Raw genomic sequence first — 17667 nt, forward strand, 5'->3', positions numbered from 1 at the left:
TTTTCCCCTAACCCTGTTTCCCACGGACCCTGGCGACCCGGACCCGTTTCCCCTGCACGTTGTACATAGCCACTTGGTGATTGTGTTCACTGTGAATAAACGCACTGTTCTTCGCTTAAAGGAATACCCTGGCCTGTGCCTGAGTCTCTTTCGGAAACCATATCAGATTGCTGGTGTTCATTTATGGATTTCTGCTGTAGGTTTGATGCTGTGATTGGGATGATTGTCCTGTTGCATGACCCAATTTTGGCCAAACTTTAGTTGTCAGACAGATGGTCTCACATCTGACTCTAGGATATACAGAGGAATTCATGTTCAATTCAGTGACTGCAAGGTGCCCAGGTCTTATGGCTCCAGAACAAACCCAAATCATGACCCCTCCACCACCGTGCTTCACAGTTGGTGAAGGTGTTTGTGCTGATACGCTGCATTTGGTTTACTCCAAACATGGTTCTATGCATTATAGACAAAAATCTCCACTTTTGGAGAAAGTACTTAGCTTTTCATATACTGTTTCAGCCTTTTGGCTCACAATTTGTTAAATAAATAAATGTAGTATGTCACGTCTTGTTGTTTATTGGCAGCTCTATTTACTTAATTTTACTTAATTGTAAGATTATTTTATTTATTATATTTTAAGACATGGTGGTGAAAACTTGAAATTCAACAGAGGGTGTCCTTTATTTTTTTTTGCCATGTCTTTATGACTGTTTGAATAAATAGTGTAAAATTAAATTAAAATTAAGTTTTTAGTGGTGGATGAAAGTTTGCTGCATAAACACGGAAAAAACAAAAATCCTACTTTAACACAAGTTAGTCTTCAGAAAAAGGGTTGTTGGCTTTACAGAACCATCTCCAAACATTTTTTTATTTTGTTCTCTAAAAGGTTCGATCTCTGTCAGTTCACAGTCAGACAGACTGAAATGCAGAAATTCAATGCATTGATTCTCCACAGAAGTGGTCGACCACCAAAGAACACATTAAGAGTGAGCGGTATAACAGTCTGGGATGTCACAAAGGAACACATAGAAACACCTGAGTTTCTTTCTCACATTGGTTAATGTTCATGTTTATGAGTTCACAATCACAGGAACACTAATCAACAACGGTGTTTGTGCAGGACTGTAAGGAGAAAGAACGCCGCTTCCTGTCCAAGTCGTTGTTGTTGAGACCAAAAGAGATGCTTTCAGCATTTACTGCACCTGAGCTGTCATAATTACAGGAACAATTTATTTTAAATTATATCAACAAATTAAAAATTTTTTTTCCATGATTTTAAAAGTAGGCCATGTTTCTACTAATAACAAAAAAAATATGCAAAGAAGAATAAAATCAATGTTTTGAAATATTTTCCCAAATAAATGAATGAAAGTATATTTTTTGGTTTAACTGGTTTCCCTTTGTCTATCTATGTTAAAATCTAGTTTTGTTTTAGGTCATACAGTGAGGGGAAATAATGATTTGATTCCCTCCTGAATTTGTGAGTCTCTATTTTCTTATGGTAGTTTCCCTTTAATGGACTATTAAATACTTATTTCACTCAATGACACACAATTCAATTCATAACTTTTATGAAATGCGTTTTTTCTGGTTTGTAGTTGATTTTCTGTATCTATTAAAATGTAAGTGACTAAACAAATTTGGTAGGAGATCAAATAATTATTTCCTCCAATGTAGTTGTGCAGAAATATGTATTTAAAAAGGTTTTTATTTCAAGGCACCACTCTGTTGGTTTAAATGTCAAACTTTCTAAATTTACTGAATAGCCTGCCTTTTTAGATTTGGGATAAATATGATTACACTGAGACACTTTTTGCTTTTTGATAGTTATGTTATACGGCAGAATGTCAATGGTTAAATAAATGCAGAATTTTGTAACTGGATAGAAATAACTAACTGGGAAAACAGGACACTTAAGTGACAAAAAGTGTGTTTACACAGTGATTATGGAGATGGAAACTCAATTTTAAATGAATGAGTAACTAATGCAGAGCTGCTGCTGTAGTGTTGGAATATAACCTTTTTGATCAAAAGAAATTGATAAATAAAAACATTGTCCTTCCAATCCATGTCCTCATGTCCTGCTTGACCTCCCAAGATTTTCCTTTTCCATACAAGTCATGAAGCCATCAGTCATATCAAAGCTACATTACAGCCTGAAGGCTAAACACAGAGAGGTAAGAGAGGGAGAGAAAAAAGAGATTGTGATCACTGATTAAAGAGTGCATTGGGTGAAGTGCTGTGGAGTTTAATCCTCTTACACCATGCAGCTGTGGAGTGACAGTGTGGAGCAAGAGCCTGAGAGCAGGTGTGGAGGTGGGGTGGATCTGCAAGAGTGGAACACAGTGTTGTGTTTTCATTTGGTGTCATGGGCTTAATTCAGAGAAACATCTGTCATAGGCAAAGAAACAGCCATCTGGAACACAAACCGGCATCCGGCGTAGATATTTACCCCAGCTCACAGGACTGGGGGAGATAGGTAGCCACACCTACAACCAGAAAATACTTTTTCAATAGTAAATTCTTTTAGTTTAAACAGCTTATGCATTCCTTATTATCATTACATTTAAACGATGTAACTATAAATATAATCATTCCTGTAGTCTGGCTGTGAGGGGCTGGTAGGCGGTCATTTCGGGATTATATGCCGTGGACCATTATGGAAACTGTTCACAGTGCGCTGGTTTAATGCTTAATCAATTCCTCATACATAAAACTTGCTTGATCTCCTTTTTATTATGTACTAGAATAACGAGTAAATCACCCAGGGCCTCCCTGAAATAGTTCGTCAATAGAGGCAAAGGGGCATATGTGATTCCTTAAATCTACCATTCCCAGTGTAGCGTGCTTCAAAGACAGCTTTCATGTGTCACCCCCCAGGCCTACGTTGTCTGTCCTGTTCAACCTCTGAGATCTACTCCGAGACTTTCCACTAGACTTAAAGCTCTTGAACTCATTGTGCCATCTTTTACCTCAGGACTTTGCCATGTGATGCTCATTCCTGTCACTAAAAGTGTGTTTGTGCAAGCAGCATCCTGAAAAAGCGGAGGTAGCCTCAGTACCAGGAGATGAGACCATGCATTAAACATGCAGCCTCCGTGTACCTTCTCCATTTTTAATGGTGCAGTTGGCTGTGGGTCTGAATGTAAACACGATTTTAACAATGGGGTGTTGACTGCATATGACAGACAGGAGGAGAGAAACATAACACACACGACAGACATGCTGTTATTACATTTTTAATGATTTGTAAGACTGCTGTACATATTTTTATTTTGTGTACTTCTTTGAGAACAAGAAGTTTTGCTATATGATAAAGGATGAGATTTAAGCACATGCTTAAACCAAGGATAGTTCTCCTTTTATTTAAAATTGCTATATTCTGCAGCCTATTTTGTTATTCACATAACTACAAGCACACTGCTTTTAATGGCAAGCTATCAGAAAACATAAAGATCACCAACTTTGTAGTTGCAGATGTTTAAATGGAAATTTCTCAGAACTTGGTGCACACTGTATTCCTAGCAAAGCCAAATCCAAGAGATACCATCATTTGTTTGGGATGGGTATCGTTTAGTTTTATCCGATACCGGTGCCAAATCGGTACTTTTGAAACGGTGCCGGTGCTTAAACGGTGCTCAAACCGGTGCTTAAAGAATGGAGAACACAAAATTGGTCCAAAAACCTCTCATGTTCAGCTGTTTTTTTGTAAAAAGATAACAATGTTAGCCTTTTCTCCAGCTATAGGGCATATATGGTATCACTCTTGGTTGGAAGCAGTGCTTAAACAATGGAAAAAACAAACTTTGTCCAAAAAACTCTCATGTTTAGCTGTTTTCCACTTTTTCTTTGGTCATTTTAGCCTTTTTGGCCAGGGTGAAGGGAGTATCTGCCATCAAACAAGAAGACAGCCGCATGTAGCTATGATGATGTTTGCTAGTTCACCTTACATGCATTAATGTAATAACGTGGTTAGCCTACTCAACGTAAATTATACACGAACAACATTAAGCTACTCACGCAGAGAAGAACGGCACAGTATCACAGTATCAGCTTAAAGCACTTGTTGCTGCTGAGTTTGCATATTTTGCTGTGAAGTACAGCCAGACTTTTGACCGCTTCGCCTTTTTCGTCATTTTTAATCTGTAGCTCTGCTCTAAAAGAACGTACGTACCTGGCCCCGCCTACTATCTTCGGAAACGTAAAATGATTGGCTAGAATCTAAAGTGTATCACAGCTCAGGAAAAAAAACCCACCGAAATAAAGCACTGAAATGTGCGCTGCTTTTCGGTCTGGTTACTGATGGCACCGGTCCGGTACCCATCCCTACTTGTAACAACAGTGCATGAGTGAGTATAAATAGTGATCAAATTGTAACGTAAGCCACTGTTTGTGAAGGCGTTTTACACACTAATTTAAAGGTTCATACAGTAAGCTAACTCTTTTTGCTGTCTGTAAACTGCTAAAAAGGTTTATGTGAAGGAGGTTCCAATGTCTTCTAAGAGAATTTTCAATAAACAAATGAATCCTACATCCTAGTCTAAAGCTGATAACAGTCAAAAACAAGTTACTCCTACTAGTTGCAAACATACATGTTGCGTTTGCTCAGTGGATACTTTGTAAATAGTCTAATGCAAAACTCTGTGCAGTTATATGAAACATTAAGTAAACCTTTACTGCTTCCATAGGAATTAAGAGGGTAACAGCCAAACCCTCCTAATCAAATGTCTATGATTAACCGATCATCAGCAAGTGTCTTGCACCCTCTAAAAAAGAATTCCCAACAAATTCATCCCAAGGTCAAAGAGTACAATGCTCAGGAAAAAAAAAAGAGCTACACTTCAGTCTCTACAGGCCTGAGTTAGCATGTTAAATATTAAAGTTCAAGACAGAATTAGAAGAAGACTGAAAAAGTATAGCTCATTTAGAACTGCTGTCAGGAGTAATCCTCTTCTTTCTGAAAAACATGGAAGCATGGATCAAGTTTGCAAAGCTGCATCTTAACAAACAGCAATACCTCAGGAACAACATCCTTTGGACAGACGAGACCAAAGTGGAGATTTCTGGCCACTATCAACTGTCAAATACGGTGGGGGAGGGGTGATGATTTGGGTTGGTTTTCTAGCCACGTGACCTGGGCACTTTCCGATCACTGGATTTCCTCTGTATACCAAAGTATTTACAGAATCAAATGCGAAGCCATGTGCTGGAAAACTGAAGCAAATTAGGTCACGCAATGGGACAATGATCCTAAGCAAACAAGCAAATCTACAACAGAACCAAGGCAGTGCAATGGCCCAGTCAAAGTCCAGACATGAACCCAACTGAAATGCTGCGGTGCTGTGCATGAACACATCTCCATACATCTCAATGAACTGCAGCAATGCTGCAAAGACGAGCAGGCCAAAATTCCTCTACAGCAAAGTGAGAGACTGATGAAGTCATACAGAAAACAACTACTTTACATTATTGCTGCTAAAGGTGGTTCTACAAGCTACTGAATCATGGATCATGGGGTGTACTTATTTTTTCACAGTTCTGTACATAGAGCTTTCCAGAAACTTTGTTTTTTAAGGGAATATAGGTGTGAGCACTTTGGCCACTTTGTTTTTGTGCTACGCTGCCAGTGATGCTCAGCACTTGATCCCCAGCTCAAGAAACCACTCTGTGTAAGTTTTACATAATATATGTGCACCACTTGAGCTGACTGGCTGAACTACATCCACAAGGTGGGCTGTTAAAATGTGTAATTCATAAACTGAAGTGATAATTTCATGGTGCAAACCTTCCACAGATTCATATGTTAATATCCTCGCCTGTAGACTTAGTGGAAGTGAGGGATTGGAGATTATTTTTATTTTGTGTATTTGATGCAAGGGTTTGTAAGGTGTCAGCAAGCGCCAGAAAGCTTTATTTTCAACTGACAGTGCATTCCTCTTCTCCTGCCTGCCTTTATTATCAATTGCTATTTTGAGCTTGGATTTTCTTCTAAAATTGGCATTATTGTTATATTCCTTCTTCCCGTCAACGCCCCGTGTGCTGTGTTCATCGCCCCTGCTGTGCATCTGCCCAGCTGCTGCTGCTCATTTTTTAAAGATGCATAGAAGGAAGTGTGAAATCTACAGGATGAGACATGATTGTATAACCTATCACACATTTAATGAGCCATTTCATATCATTTTCTGGGGCTAGGAGCAGCCTCTTTTATGTACATGGTGTAGAATTATGGCCGCCCAAACTGAACACTTCAGCATTGATGTTGATGGATGTTGCGTGAAAGCAAAGTGAAAATGATTTGTTAAGGAAGACACGGCCACTAAGCTGTGCATCCTTGGTTTGTTGTTGCTGCTTGAGCCACACAAAGAGAATTTAAAAAAAGGCTTCAACTTCCTCAGCTCATTATAATGAAAGAGAGAGAGAGAGCAGAGTGGTACAGTAAGCGGAGAGCAGTGTCGGAGCACCACAGTCAGCAATTTTTATGAAATGTATGCGCGGCTTGATGTACTGCCAGTCGCACACTTTTCAGTCTCCTTCTCTGCAGAGATGAAAATCACATTTGATCCAGTTTGATAACAGAACTGGGTCATGGTTTGAGAAATGTTCCTGGCTCTACAGCAGGGACACACGCACAACCGTAACACATTCGTAGACACACAACACTCTCTATGCCTGCTTAGTATATAGTTGGCCAGCAGCCCCTCCGTCACCAATTAATTTTATTGGGAGTTAATCACATCATTCATGGTCTTTAAGAACAAGCAGTCGTCACTTTAAATCAAAGCTCTCAATGTACTTCAGTGATGTGGCCATGAATGGAGACATTCTATTTGGGTGAATGGTATCAATTTTATGTGCAAGATTACTCAGTAAATGTAAAGTTATAGCGAATACTTTCAGCTTTAAATAAATATCTCAGCAAGTACTTGTGATCACCAGAGCATGTAAGCTAATCTAATGACTGTTAGGTTGCTTTTTCTAAGTAACACTCTTATATTTTATAGGAGCGTTACTTAGAAAAAGGGATTTACTCCTGCCTTCTTCTCCTAATAGCAGCCATAGCAGCTTCGTCAGGCAAAACTGTGTCCAGTTCTTGGATTTTTTACAAAATTTCTTCAAAATTGGCAGCATTCCCACTGGCTTTAGCTTTGTGTTTTGTAGAAATTAGCTAATGTAGCATGCTAAGGCTATCCATTATAAACACAAGCTTGTTAGCATTTTCTTAAAATCGTTGCTCAAGGCCTCACAGAGCTGCTAGCAAAGACAATTACAGTTTACTATAAACCTTTAGCTAATATTCATTCGATTATTAATAAATTATTGAACAACACAGTCAGATGAGCTACATTAAAATTCTAGAAATTCAAGACAAGGAAGAGGACCAGTCCAACACGCCTGTGATGTTGATGCCTCTTTGCAACAGAGCTGAATCAATTTTTCATGTGCAGTCCATGCTACTTCTTCAGGAAATGACCCAAATCCTTCCTAAAGCACTAGCCCTCTTAAAAGTGAACATTTATGAGTTAAAAAAAAACAGCTAGATTTAATCTTTATGTCAACGTAAGGGTCCCTGATATTTAGTGATAAATATAAGTGCACTGAGAAGAGTCAACATTTTGGTCAAGAATTAAAAGCACTAAATTAAAGCAGCAATTTTCCGCCTTTAGTGATAAAACCAAAGAGTCGCAGAGAAATAGGTTATACTACCAAATATTTACTCTCCACAACTATTGCTGACTTCAAACTGAAAGCACAAAATTGGATAACAAAGACAAAAAGACACAGCATTTTAGAGTTCATTTAACTTTATTGAGAGCTGTGAAGGTCACAGAGCAGCTAGCCATGCAGAGAACTAGCCTGGTAGTGCGCATTTAGATTTTAGAGTCACCTGGTAATACTGATCCTGAGCCAATTTTGGTTCTAGTCAGTGAGGATAATGTTTAAGAGTAACATGGTACAGACTAATTCAAGATGTAAAAGCAAGTCCAAATTCAAATCCTTGCAAAAGCACACCGACACACGTGTGGATACACTGGAAATAAGCAGAGTATAAAATAAGGTGAGTGACTAGAACTGTTGTGCATAGTATCTGAAAAGACTTGTGCTGACAGGGGTAGTTGTTAATTGAGCAAAGAGATGCATACATAGGTAAGTAAGACAATAAATAGTAATTTCCTGTAAGTTGTAACTGAAATTAATGCCCTTAGTTGGGTCCTGGATAGCTGCAAACCTCTTAACCAGAGTGCTATTCAGAGCCGCTATATACAATATTTTTAAGGCTATTTACAAATACTGTCATAATTGTATTTACAGTTATTGCCACAACAAAGGCAGTCCGTGACTGCCTTATTGTTTTCAAATGACAGAGCAATAAACCAAGTGTCGTGAGGTGATTTAGTCTTTTTCCTAACCCTGGTCTCTCTTTAATACTTATCACTTATGTGTGCTGGGAGAAACTTGCCATTGATTTAAAATAACATAAACTTTTGAGTGTCTGAGAGACTGAAAGTTGGAAGAGTTTAATAAATCATCCTGGATTATTTCTTTGCTCTGCTCTGTCCAGGAGGAAAAGCAAGCACATCAAAAAGTCCTAACATTGACACCATCCTCATGCTGAAGTACACAACTAGATATGACCGCGAATATTACAGGACATTACATACAGATAGACATGGCTTGGTGTTTATATGACGAAGAAAGCAGATTCTAGTGGATGGTTTTTAACGCTACACTGAACAGAGTGAATTATGAAATCTGTGTGTGTAAAGAAAGTGCGACTGAAGGGCACACTGACAAAGAAACTCCCCGAGGTGCACGTAAAGCATTTGTCACATCAGAGCTGTGAAGAGCACAAATGTACGATATTCCAATCACCGGAGAGCAGTCTGAAATGTAAAAACCTCAGAATCTGTGTGTGTCATTAATAAAAGATGTAGCCGAGAAGACTTACTTTTATATATTATGTAATACCTGAATCTTTTTCTACTCGGAGCAGAAGTGACACATATCCATATCATGATGTAAAATGTGCTCATATAGAGCTGCAGTGTGGACATCCAAATATGGTTTAAATTCTCAGCTAAATCTATCAAATCCAGGCGGTTTAACAGGGTTTCAAACAAACAGCCAGACAGTGTGTTTGCACAACGCACCACAATAAACAGCTACAGACTTTCACAATGTCTCGTTTCCTTTACAAAAACAATGACATTAAGACAGTTTGCTTACAATGTCTCTTTAGGCTTGGACAAGCCTCGACATCATAATTAAAAAGTCCTCTGTTCTTTCTCACAAACAGATGGCCAATGGAGATGGCTATTGAGGTAGCCAGACTTCCTGCACACTTATCCTCTTCCACATAATGCTACATTTCATTTGTGAGGGTATAAAAAAGGAAAGCTGTGCTACAAGAAAAGTAGCTCTAAATAATTGCAAGGAAGCCCCTGCATCCTTTAGGTCTTAAACTGCGGTAAAAAGCAAAGTTGTGAGTTATCTTCCACTCACACTGCTTTCACTGTCACATTTTTGAGATGGAGGCGGGTGGTTGATGGTCAGTGAGGTGTTGGCTAAACACTCCTGAGTATTCCTCCATCACTGTAACAAAATGAGGGTCAAGGCGAAAGCAGCACCGTCATATTTCTAGCAGACACTTCACAGGAACCAGGCCCCTCTTCTTCCCGCTGCTCAGCCGGAGGAAGCCGTCAATCTCCTCGTTCTTCCCGATACAGATCTGCAGAGGGAGAGTCAGACGGTGAGGAAAGGCAAGAAGAGAGGACAATGGAGCAGGTGGAAGGGCAAGTGAAATAAAAATAAATAAATATATGTGAGTTTCTGGACTGAGGCAAAAAAAAAACAAACAAAAAAAACAGTCATAACATGCAGTCCTCGGTAATCTCAGCAGTTTTTTGCATTCATTTGCATAGATTTTGAAAAGGCTTTCAGCGTGCAAGAGAAACTGTGTGTATTTTACAGTCTCACCTGGGACTCTTTCACAGTCATCTGGCCTTTGTCTCGGTTGCCGTGGAAACCAGTAGTGACCTTCCACACCCTCTCACCAGGGCGGATACGCTGCACAAAGTTGGCCGGAAAAAATCCCACCTTGTTTCTGCTTTTCCCCTGGCAAACACACCCAACCAAGGACACACACATGCACAAACATTTAGCCCGTTAGTCTAAACAGAGAGGAAAAAAAGGTCTGCACTGGTTGTAGTATAAAAATAGATCTCACTCACTGGGTTTTCACTCAACTTTGCTCACTCGCTTAAGGTAAATTATTTCATATCATGTCCGCTTATGTTCCAACACGAGTATGTTATTCAGAGGCAGCTTCCTCTGCAGCCCTCAAATAAGCATCACATTTGTAGCACAATAAGAAAAATGAATTAGAATGAACCGTCACAATTAGCAAGAAATCTGGAATTAAAAAGAGATTTCTGAGTTTTTGTTCCCTAATTAGCAACACAGCCACTAGACCAAAAAGCATTTTTGTATTTGTGAAGCCCTAATCCCCTGCTATTCTCTTCAGAGACTCTGGCACACAAGCATACAAAACCCAGGAATGGAATGCTGGAGTTGCACAACTCAAAATTTACCCATTTTGCTGGCTTGGCTGAGTCCTTGCTTAAACTGAAAGCATATATAAAAGGGAAACAGCAGATTTCTGCAGAGTGTAAGTATCTCTTTTGGAAGGTGGTTTGTATGTTGTTTTTTGTTGTTTTTGTTGAAATAACAGTAGCACTGTTTGTGCATTTGTAGCTGAAGTCACTAGACTGTCCTGAATCAGTTTAAACACATTCTGAATGAAGAATTGTACTGCGTTTAAATCAAGTCACAAATATTGTTTTCTGAAGTAATTTGGTTTGTACTCTTTAAGAAGGAAAATAGAAAAATCCAACAAAAATATTTATTTACAGTCAATTTTAAATGAGCCCCTTGATGATCTTTTCATTCATTTAATTGAGGCTTCTTCGTTAACTAAAATTAGCCGCAGGAAAATAGCTCCTCTGCTGCCACCCTGTCGGGTAAGACAAGCTTTTACTTTTCCCTGATGTTTTGTTATGTGAAGATTTGTCTGTCCTTCTGCTGGTCAAGGGTAAAATCGCCTGCCGTCTCATTAAAACACAGATTGCAATCTGTCCTCTTCCTCTTCATGTTAACTAGCTCTGCTAACAGTCACACCTGCCTTACTTCAGGGCTCAACTATCAACTCTGTTACTGTGACCAAACAGCTCTGCTTTGAAAGGAAGTTCAGATGTCGAGCTGAGGGTCCCATGTGTGATTCTGATAAATATATTGAGATACCCTGGATAAGTAAATATGTTATTTACAAAAGCACTGGCTCAGTTAAAAAGAAAGAAAATGTAATGCTTCCGAATGACTTAGTGAATAGATAACACTTCGGTGCATTTCAATATAAAGTCTGTTTTATAAAGCCTACCTTCCACCAGTCTTCATTGGAATCATCTGTCACTTGAATTCTGTCACCAGGCCTGCAGAGAAAATAGAATATAGACCAGAGTGCAGTGAGCTGAGTATCCCTTTAGGAGGATTTTTACCACTTTAAAAGCAATAGTGTCAGGTTTGATGTTCACTTGTAATTTTATTCAATTTTTACCAAAAAAACCCCAAAAAACCCCCCAAAAAAACAGTTAGTGTTAGATAAACATCCATCAATCCATTCGCTTCCGCTTATCCTTTTTAGGGTCGCGGGGGGTGCTGGAGCCTATCCCAGCTGTCATAGGGCGAGAGGTGGGGTAACCGCGCAGTCTGTCGCAGGGCTAACACACAGAGGCATACAGTGAAAACTAATTCGACGCATATTGGCACCTATAGACAACAGGAAATACAAGATACAATACTTCTGCTGTTTATCAACCCTTATTACAAAGTAAGAACTGTGGAGGTGGTATTTTTACATTGATGTAAACCATTTAGAGTTTTTTAAATGTCATTCAAAATACTAATAATAGCAGTAAGTATACAGCAGCAGAATAACACTGACCATTTTCAGGCTAGCGTGTGTGTTAAAGGGTTTGCCTGAACTCGAACACTTTTGATCAACCATTTGTGTCTTGGTGGGTTTTTTTTAATGTGCTATATAACGAAAATGGACTTCACTATGTAATTGTTCACTCTTCTATTATGTATAATCCTGTAAATATCACAGCAGCCTGAGACGCTTCTTTCCATTAGTCTGAAGGCAACTGAAATAGCTGGCTTCATGCCGGACTGTGTACTTTGGTCAGTTTTCCATTAAAGTCACAACAGCAATCTTAATAGGCTGACCTAACTTTAATGAGCTGACCTTATTAAGGCCCAACAGTGGCTAAACTTCCTCCGTGTCCTTAGAAAGAATAACCTGGACCGGAAGATGCTGCTGGCCCTCTACTGGCTCCTCAGTGGCGAGTGTGCTCTACTACTGCCTTGGTGTTTGGTACGCAGGGGCCACAAATGAGAACAGGAAGGGTAATTAGGGTAATTAACAATGCCCCCCCCCAAAAAAATAAATAAATAAAAAAAATCATTGACTGCTCTCTGCCACCCCTGGAGGCCATCGCCAGATCCTTCTGTCTCAGAAAACCCAGGGCCATCATAGGTGACCCCGCCCGCCACCTGTTTGACCTGCTGCCCTCTGGTCAATCAGGTCCCACACCTCCAGACTCACCAACAGCTTCTTCCCCTGGGTCATTCAGACTGTTAAAAAACACTAACCCCCCACACCACACCACAGCCCACCCATCTCATTAATCTGAGTCATGGTCTGAGTAACCCTCATCACTCAGGCCGCTCACACACAGACTCTATACTCAGACAGTCCTTTTCACTGCTTCCAAACACTTTGCTCTCCAAAGTGTGCCTTTCTTTTGCTTTGTATATGTATTCTTCTAGTTTGTATATATTTCTTCTGTTTGCTATTTATTCCTGATTTTTTTTTTAACTCCTGCACAGTTGGCACTAAGCACCCATAATTCCACCTTACATATACAATAACAATAAAAGGCTATTTTATTCCAACCAACATTTACTTATCACTTCTGACTTGTGTCTGCACACTTATCAAATAAAATTACAACAGCACAGTCAGCAGTCTCTGATGTCTAATAAACTGTTGCTATTTAAAAAAAAAAAGATTAGAATACTTGTCTATCATATAGTTCTGGTATTCCCAACCTAGTAGAGATATCGGTTTGTCTGAGCTTTTACTGTGAGTGGCTGATGCAGTACAGTACAAACATAGACATGTGTGCTGAAATCCCAAGAAAAATGCAGTTAATTAGAGTTTATTCAGATAATATTCATTAATAGAAACACAACTACTTTGTCTATATAAAGCCATAAGAAACATAACATTTAAGTGAAATGTAAGTGAATGCCATAAATTTACCAGACTGATGAATCCAGCAATGTCTGAACACTTATAACATTACTGAGCTTTCTTAGTGGACTGTTGTCCATGTAAAGAAATTCCTGATGTGCTGTCTTCTTGCACAGAATTATCCTCCAGATTACTGTTGGGTGTAATTCTACACTCAGCAGATTCCTGCATCTACTGACATACAAAAACTCCTTTTTTTTTTTTAAACACACAGTGCAGCTGTTTGTCCTTCCTGACCTCCCAGCAAGCTCTCCCTTTCCAACCGAACCATGCAACCCCCTACAATCATCCTGCTGGGCAGGCAGATGGTGGGTGAATGTCAGTAAAATTTTGTCCAGGTACACATTTTCTCATCTCTCGGAACTGAACAATATTGATAACAAATGACACACACACAAACAGTAAACAAAGGAATTTTACTAACTGCAGCTCCAAATCGTTCTTCTCCTGAGGCAGAAACTTGTAGAGCGCCACATAGGTGTGAATAGAGCGAACCTCCACTCGTTTTGGAGTCTAACAAAATAAAAACCAGATGGAAAATCAAGATTGCTTTTTTGCATGCTTCTCTTGTGGAATCATCAAACATAAAAATATTTTTTGACAGAATGCATTTGTAATAATTTAAAAAAAAAAGAAGCTGAAATAACAGAGGAATGCTGACTACACACTTTTAGACTGACCCGTTCTTCTGAATCAGCCTTCTCGCTTTCAGGAGGGGTGAGCACTGGAGAGACAGACACAGAAACCAAAGACAGATAATATGCATGAGACAAAGAAAGGTCACATAGAAAAAAAAATGAAAAAAATCAAGAAAGAGGGGTGGTGTAAGAGAAAGAAAGAAAAGACAAGACACAGGAAGAGGGAGAGCTCTTGTCACTTTGTGGCAAACAAGTAAGGCAGAAGGGAAGGTCATTCACTATAAAGTGGCAGCAGTACAAACAGAGATGAACTCTTCTCCTGGGACTAAAGTCAAAGAGGAAAAGTGCAGAAGACACACACTACCACCTCTACACTGTACTGTATATTATGTTAATGTGGTCCTTTAACTCTTTGACATTTATTTAGCAATTGTCCTTTACCAGAAACACATCACAATGTATTAGAGCTGAACATTTGTTCTTTAAATACTCAAACTGTGTAACGTATCGTTTCAAAACTTGTTTTTTATGCATTACATTTTTTCACTCAGTATTCAGATATTCTATAAAGTTGTTTTAATGACAAATTCTAGATTAATCCATTAACAATACCTGTACAGTATCACTTTCAGGACCAATGTACTGGTGCATGTTTTTTCTTTTGTCAGTATGTAGTCAGAAAATGTTACACAAAGACCCTACACAAGGAATACTTTGGGGGGGTTGTTTGTTTTTGTAAACAATCAGTATGAGTCTGAAGCAACGCAATCTGAAACTAGAGCCCAGCTGCCAAAAGCAAGGAAAAATGTCAAAACTTAAAAAAGAAAAAGAGTAAACTACATCTACCAGAAGCTCTAAAGCTCACACATGGACATGCTCTGTCTCATTTGTTTTGTGTTAGCTTGAAATTAAAAATAGCTTTAAAAGAAAAGAAGGTGGGTTATGCAAGGGACTATTTCTTGGCTAAGCACAGTGACGTCCCTGGACTCTGGACCAGTTACCCAACAGTGATGAACAAATACTCAACTAATGTCTATATCTGTCCAGCATGAGATTTTAACCAGTCTTTTTTTTTTTTAAAGGGAAATTGTTACTGAATAAGAAACTACTGGTAGCATGAGACAATACCTGCATCCTACAGAGTATGCACAGGTAGTCCACCTCATCTAGGATGGCACATTAATATGCACCATTTTCCAGGAGGTTCACCGTGTCTCCCAGCGCAGTCTCAAGAGCTTGGAAGAGATTCCAGGAGACTGGCAGTTAGGAGAGCTGAACAGGGTGGTAGAAGGTCCTTAACCCATCAGAAAGACCAGTATCTGTTCCTTTGTGCAAAGAGGAACAGGATGATGCCAGAGCTAAAAAAAAAAAAGGACCTCCAGCAGGACACTGGTGTGAATGCTTCTGACCAAACAGTCAGGCCACCCTCATGAAGTCTGTTCCTGAGAACCCAGTATCCTAGTTGCCCTGTGCTCATTACCCATGGAGCTCGACCGGCATTTGCCATAGAATAAAAGCAGGTCCACTGCCTTGTGATTTTCAAAGAAATAAGCATGTTCATACTGAGCACACGTGAGAGATGTCAAAAGGTCTGGAGAAGAGCTGGAGAATGTTATGCTGCCTGTAACACATAATGCAGCATGATCAGTTTTGGTGGTGGGTCAGTGATGGTTTGAGAGGGAGGCACAAACATATACAGCCCAGGCAACAGCACCCTGACTCAGACTGTCCAGGAGCTCAGTGATGTCCTGGTCCAGATCTGGGAGGAGAAACTCCAGAACACCATCCATCATCTCATTAGAAGCATGCCTGACAATGTTGAGGAGGCTATACAATTAAATTAGTTGCTGAAATTAAATTTTGGCAAAATAAACATCAATTTTTTCACTTTGATTTTCAGTGTGTTTTTGAATCAAGTCCTCTGTAAGTTGATACTTTTCATTACAATTAAAACAGATACCCAGCATGATTGTTTTCCCCTATTGAGATCTGATGTTATGTTAAGAATAATCCTCAAGGAATTTTAGCATGACAACATAACAAAATGCATTTCCTGTATTCAAGAAAATATTTAACTTACTTCCTGGGATGTGATCCTCTTCAGCTATAGGCTGGTTTTCTAGTTTGTCTTGCAGTTTTTCTTCCTATGATAAAGACAGGAAGAACAATATTCTTGCAAGAAATTATATCAACATAGATTTTTCTGAATGATGAGGGTTGTCAGTGTATTTTATGTATGTGTGTCTGCCTGTGTGCATTTATACCTCATGACAGGGTGATTCTGAGATACTGCTGAAGCTGGATTGACTCAACTGAGCCAGTGTCATTCCGTAGCGCAAGGCCTCATACACAGGATCAACAGTGCTATTATCTGCTTCTACATATGACCAGACGAAAAGGAAAAGATCATCATATGTGCAGTTTTATAGATGACACTATACTGAGACACACGCACACACGCACGCCTCTCATGTATAAAGCATTAAAGGCCGCAGACATGGTGATTAGTCATCCTCGGAGTCTAGTTATTTGCTGCTGAGATAAATCAGTCTGTGCTTCCATCACTCACCCTGCGCAGCAGGAGCCTCTCTAACCACACCCAGTGGATCAATGGTAAGAAGAGGAGAGCTGAAGTTTCTTTTAAAAGCTCCTGTCTGACATACCAGGAGAGAGACAGCAGAGAAGGAAAGAGAAAGGGAGAAATGTTACTTGAAGTGGGAAAATGCTTTTGTAGGCTTTATCAAAGAAAAGCAGAACATACTTATACATACAAACAGAAAATACTCATGAACTCTGAGTAATTGAAAAGGTTCAAATGTGAATGCACTCAAAAGAATCTTGTTTGTGTTTTTCAAAACTGCAAATTATATATTTTCTTTGAGTTTTATTCAAATTAAATAAAACTAATTTTTACCCATGTGAAAAATACTAAAACATACTGCAGTAAATAAAATGCAAAACATGTTTTATTACACCTACAAGACCTCTTGCCTTTAGAAGCGCTTCAAGGCTTAGATTCAACAAGGTGCTGGAAACATTCCTCAGAGATTTTGGTCTGTATTGACATGACAGCCTCCCACAGTTGCTGCTCATCTGTGATACAAATCTCTTGTTACACGACAGCTTAAAGGTACTCTATTGGATTCAAATGTGGTGGCTCTGGAAGCGATTTACGCAGACCAAACTCATTGTCGTATTCAGGGAACCACTTTGACATTATTTGAGCTTTGTGACATGGTGTGTCATCCTGCTGGAAGCAGCCATCAAAGGATGCGTACACTGTGGTCTTAATAGGGATGGACACTGTCAGCAACAATACTTAGGCAGGCTGTGGGGTTTAAATGACGCTCACTTTGTACTGAGGGGCCCAAATGTGCCAAAAAAACTTCCCCCACACCATCACTGCTATCTTCATAAACCACCAAAAGCTGAAGGCAGGATAGCTCCATGCTTTCATGTTGTTTGTGCTCAACAGAACAGACAATGTCTTTCAGTCCTCTATTGTTCAATTTTGGTGAACCCCTCTATTTGAGAGCCTCATTTTTCCTCTTCTTAACTACCAGGAGTGGCACCGGCTGCGGTCTTCTGCTGCTGCAGCACATTTGCATGCAGGCAATCAAATACAACTCTTCTGTCAGATGACACTAGCATCACAGA

At 39.4% G+C, this 17667-nt stretch overlaps 1 protein-coding gene across 2 annotated transcripts in view; it reads right to left on the minus strand.

The window, feature by feature from the left end:
- Positions 1–8481: 8481 nt before the first annotated feature.
- LOC102198721 (SH3 and cysteine-rich domain-containing protein 2) overlaps positions 8482–17667 on the minus strand; it is a 33789-nt gene continuing 24603 nt past the window's right edge. Inside the window, exons 4-11 of one of the 2 annotated variants that reach the window (XM_005736341.1) lie at positions 16580–16664; positions 16275–16387; positions 16091–16154; positions 14053–14096; positions 13797–13885; positions 11435–11486; positions 9976–10113; positions 8482–9727 (exon numbers count right to left, since the gene is read on the minus strand). In XM_005736341.1, coding sequence (XP_005736398.1) covers positions 9629–9727; positions 9976–10113; positions 11435–11486; positions 13797–13885; positions 14053–14096; positions 16091–16154; positions 16275–16387; positions 16580–16664 — 684 coding nt within the window. In that variant the 3' untranslated portion in view covers positions 8482–9628. Of the gene's footprint in view, positions 9728–9975; positions 10114–11434; positions 11487–13796; positions 13886–14040; positions 14097–16090; positions 16155–16274; positions 16388–16579; positions 16665–17667 lie in introns of both variants that reach the window. The other variant, XM_005736340.1, reaches the window with a different exon arrangement.

The sequence above is a fragment of the Pundamilia nyererei genome, unplaced genomic scaffold (assembly GCF_000239375.1).
Source record: "Pundamilia nyererei isolate P.nyererei 1_Seehausen unplaced genomic scaffold, PunNye1.0 scaffold00069, whole genome shotgun sequence".
Lineage (NCBI taxonomy): Eukaryota > Metazoa > Chordata > Actinopteri > Cichliformes > Cichlidae > Pundamilia > Pundamilia nyererei.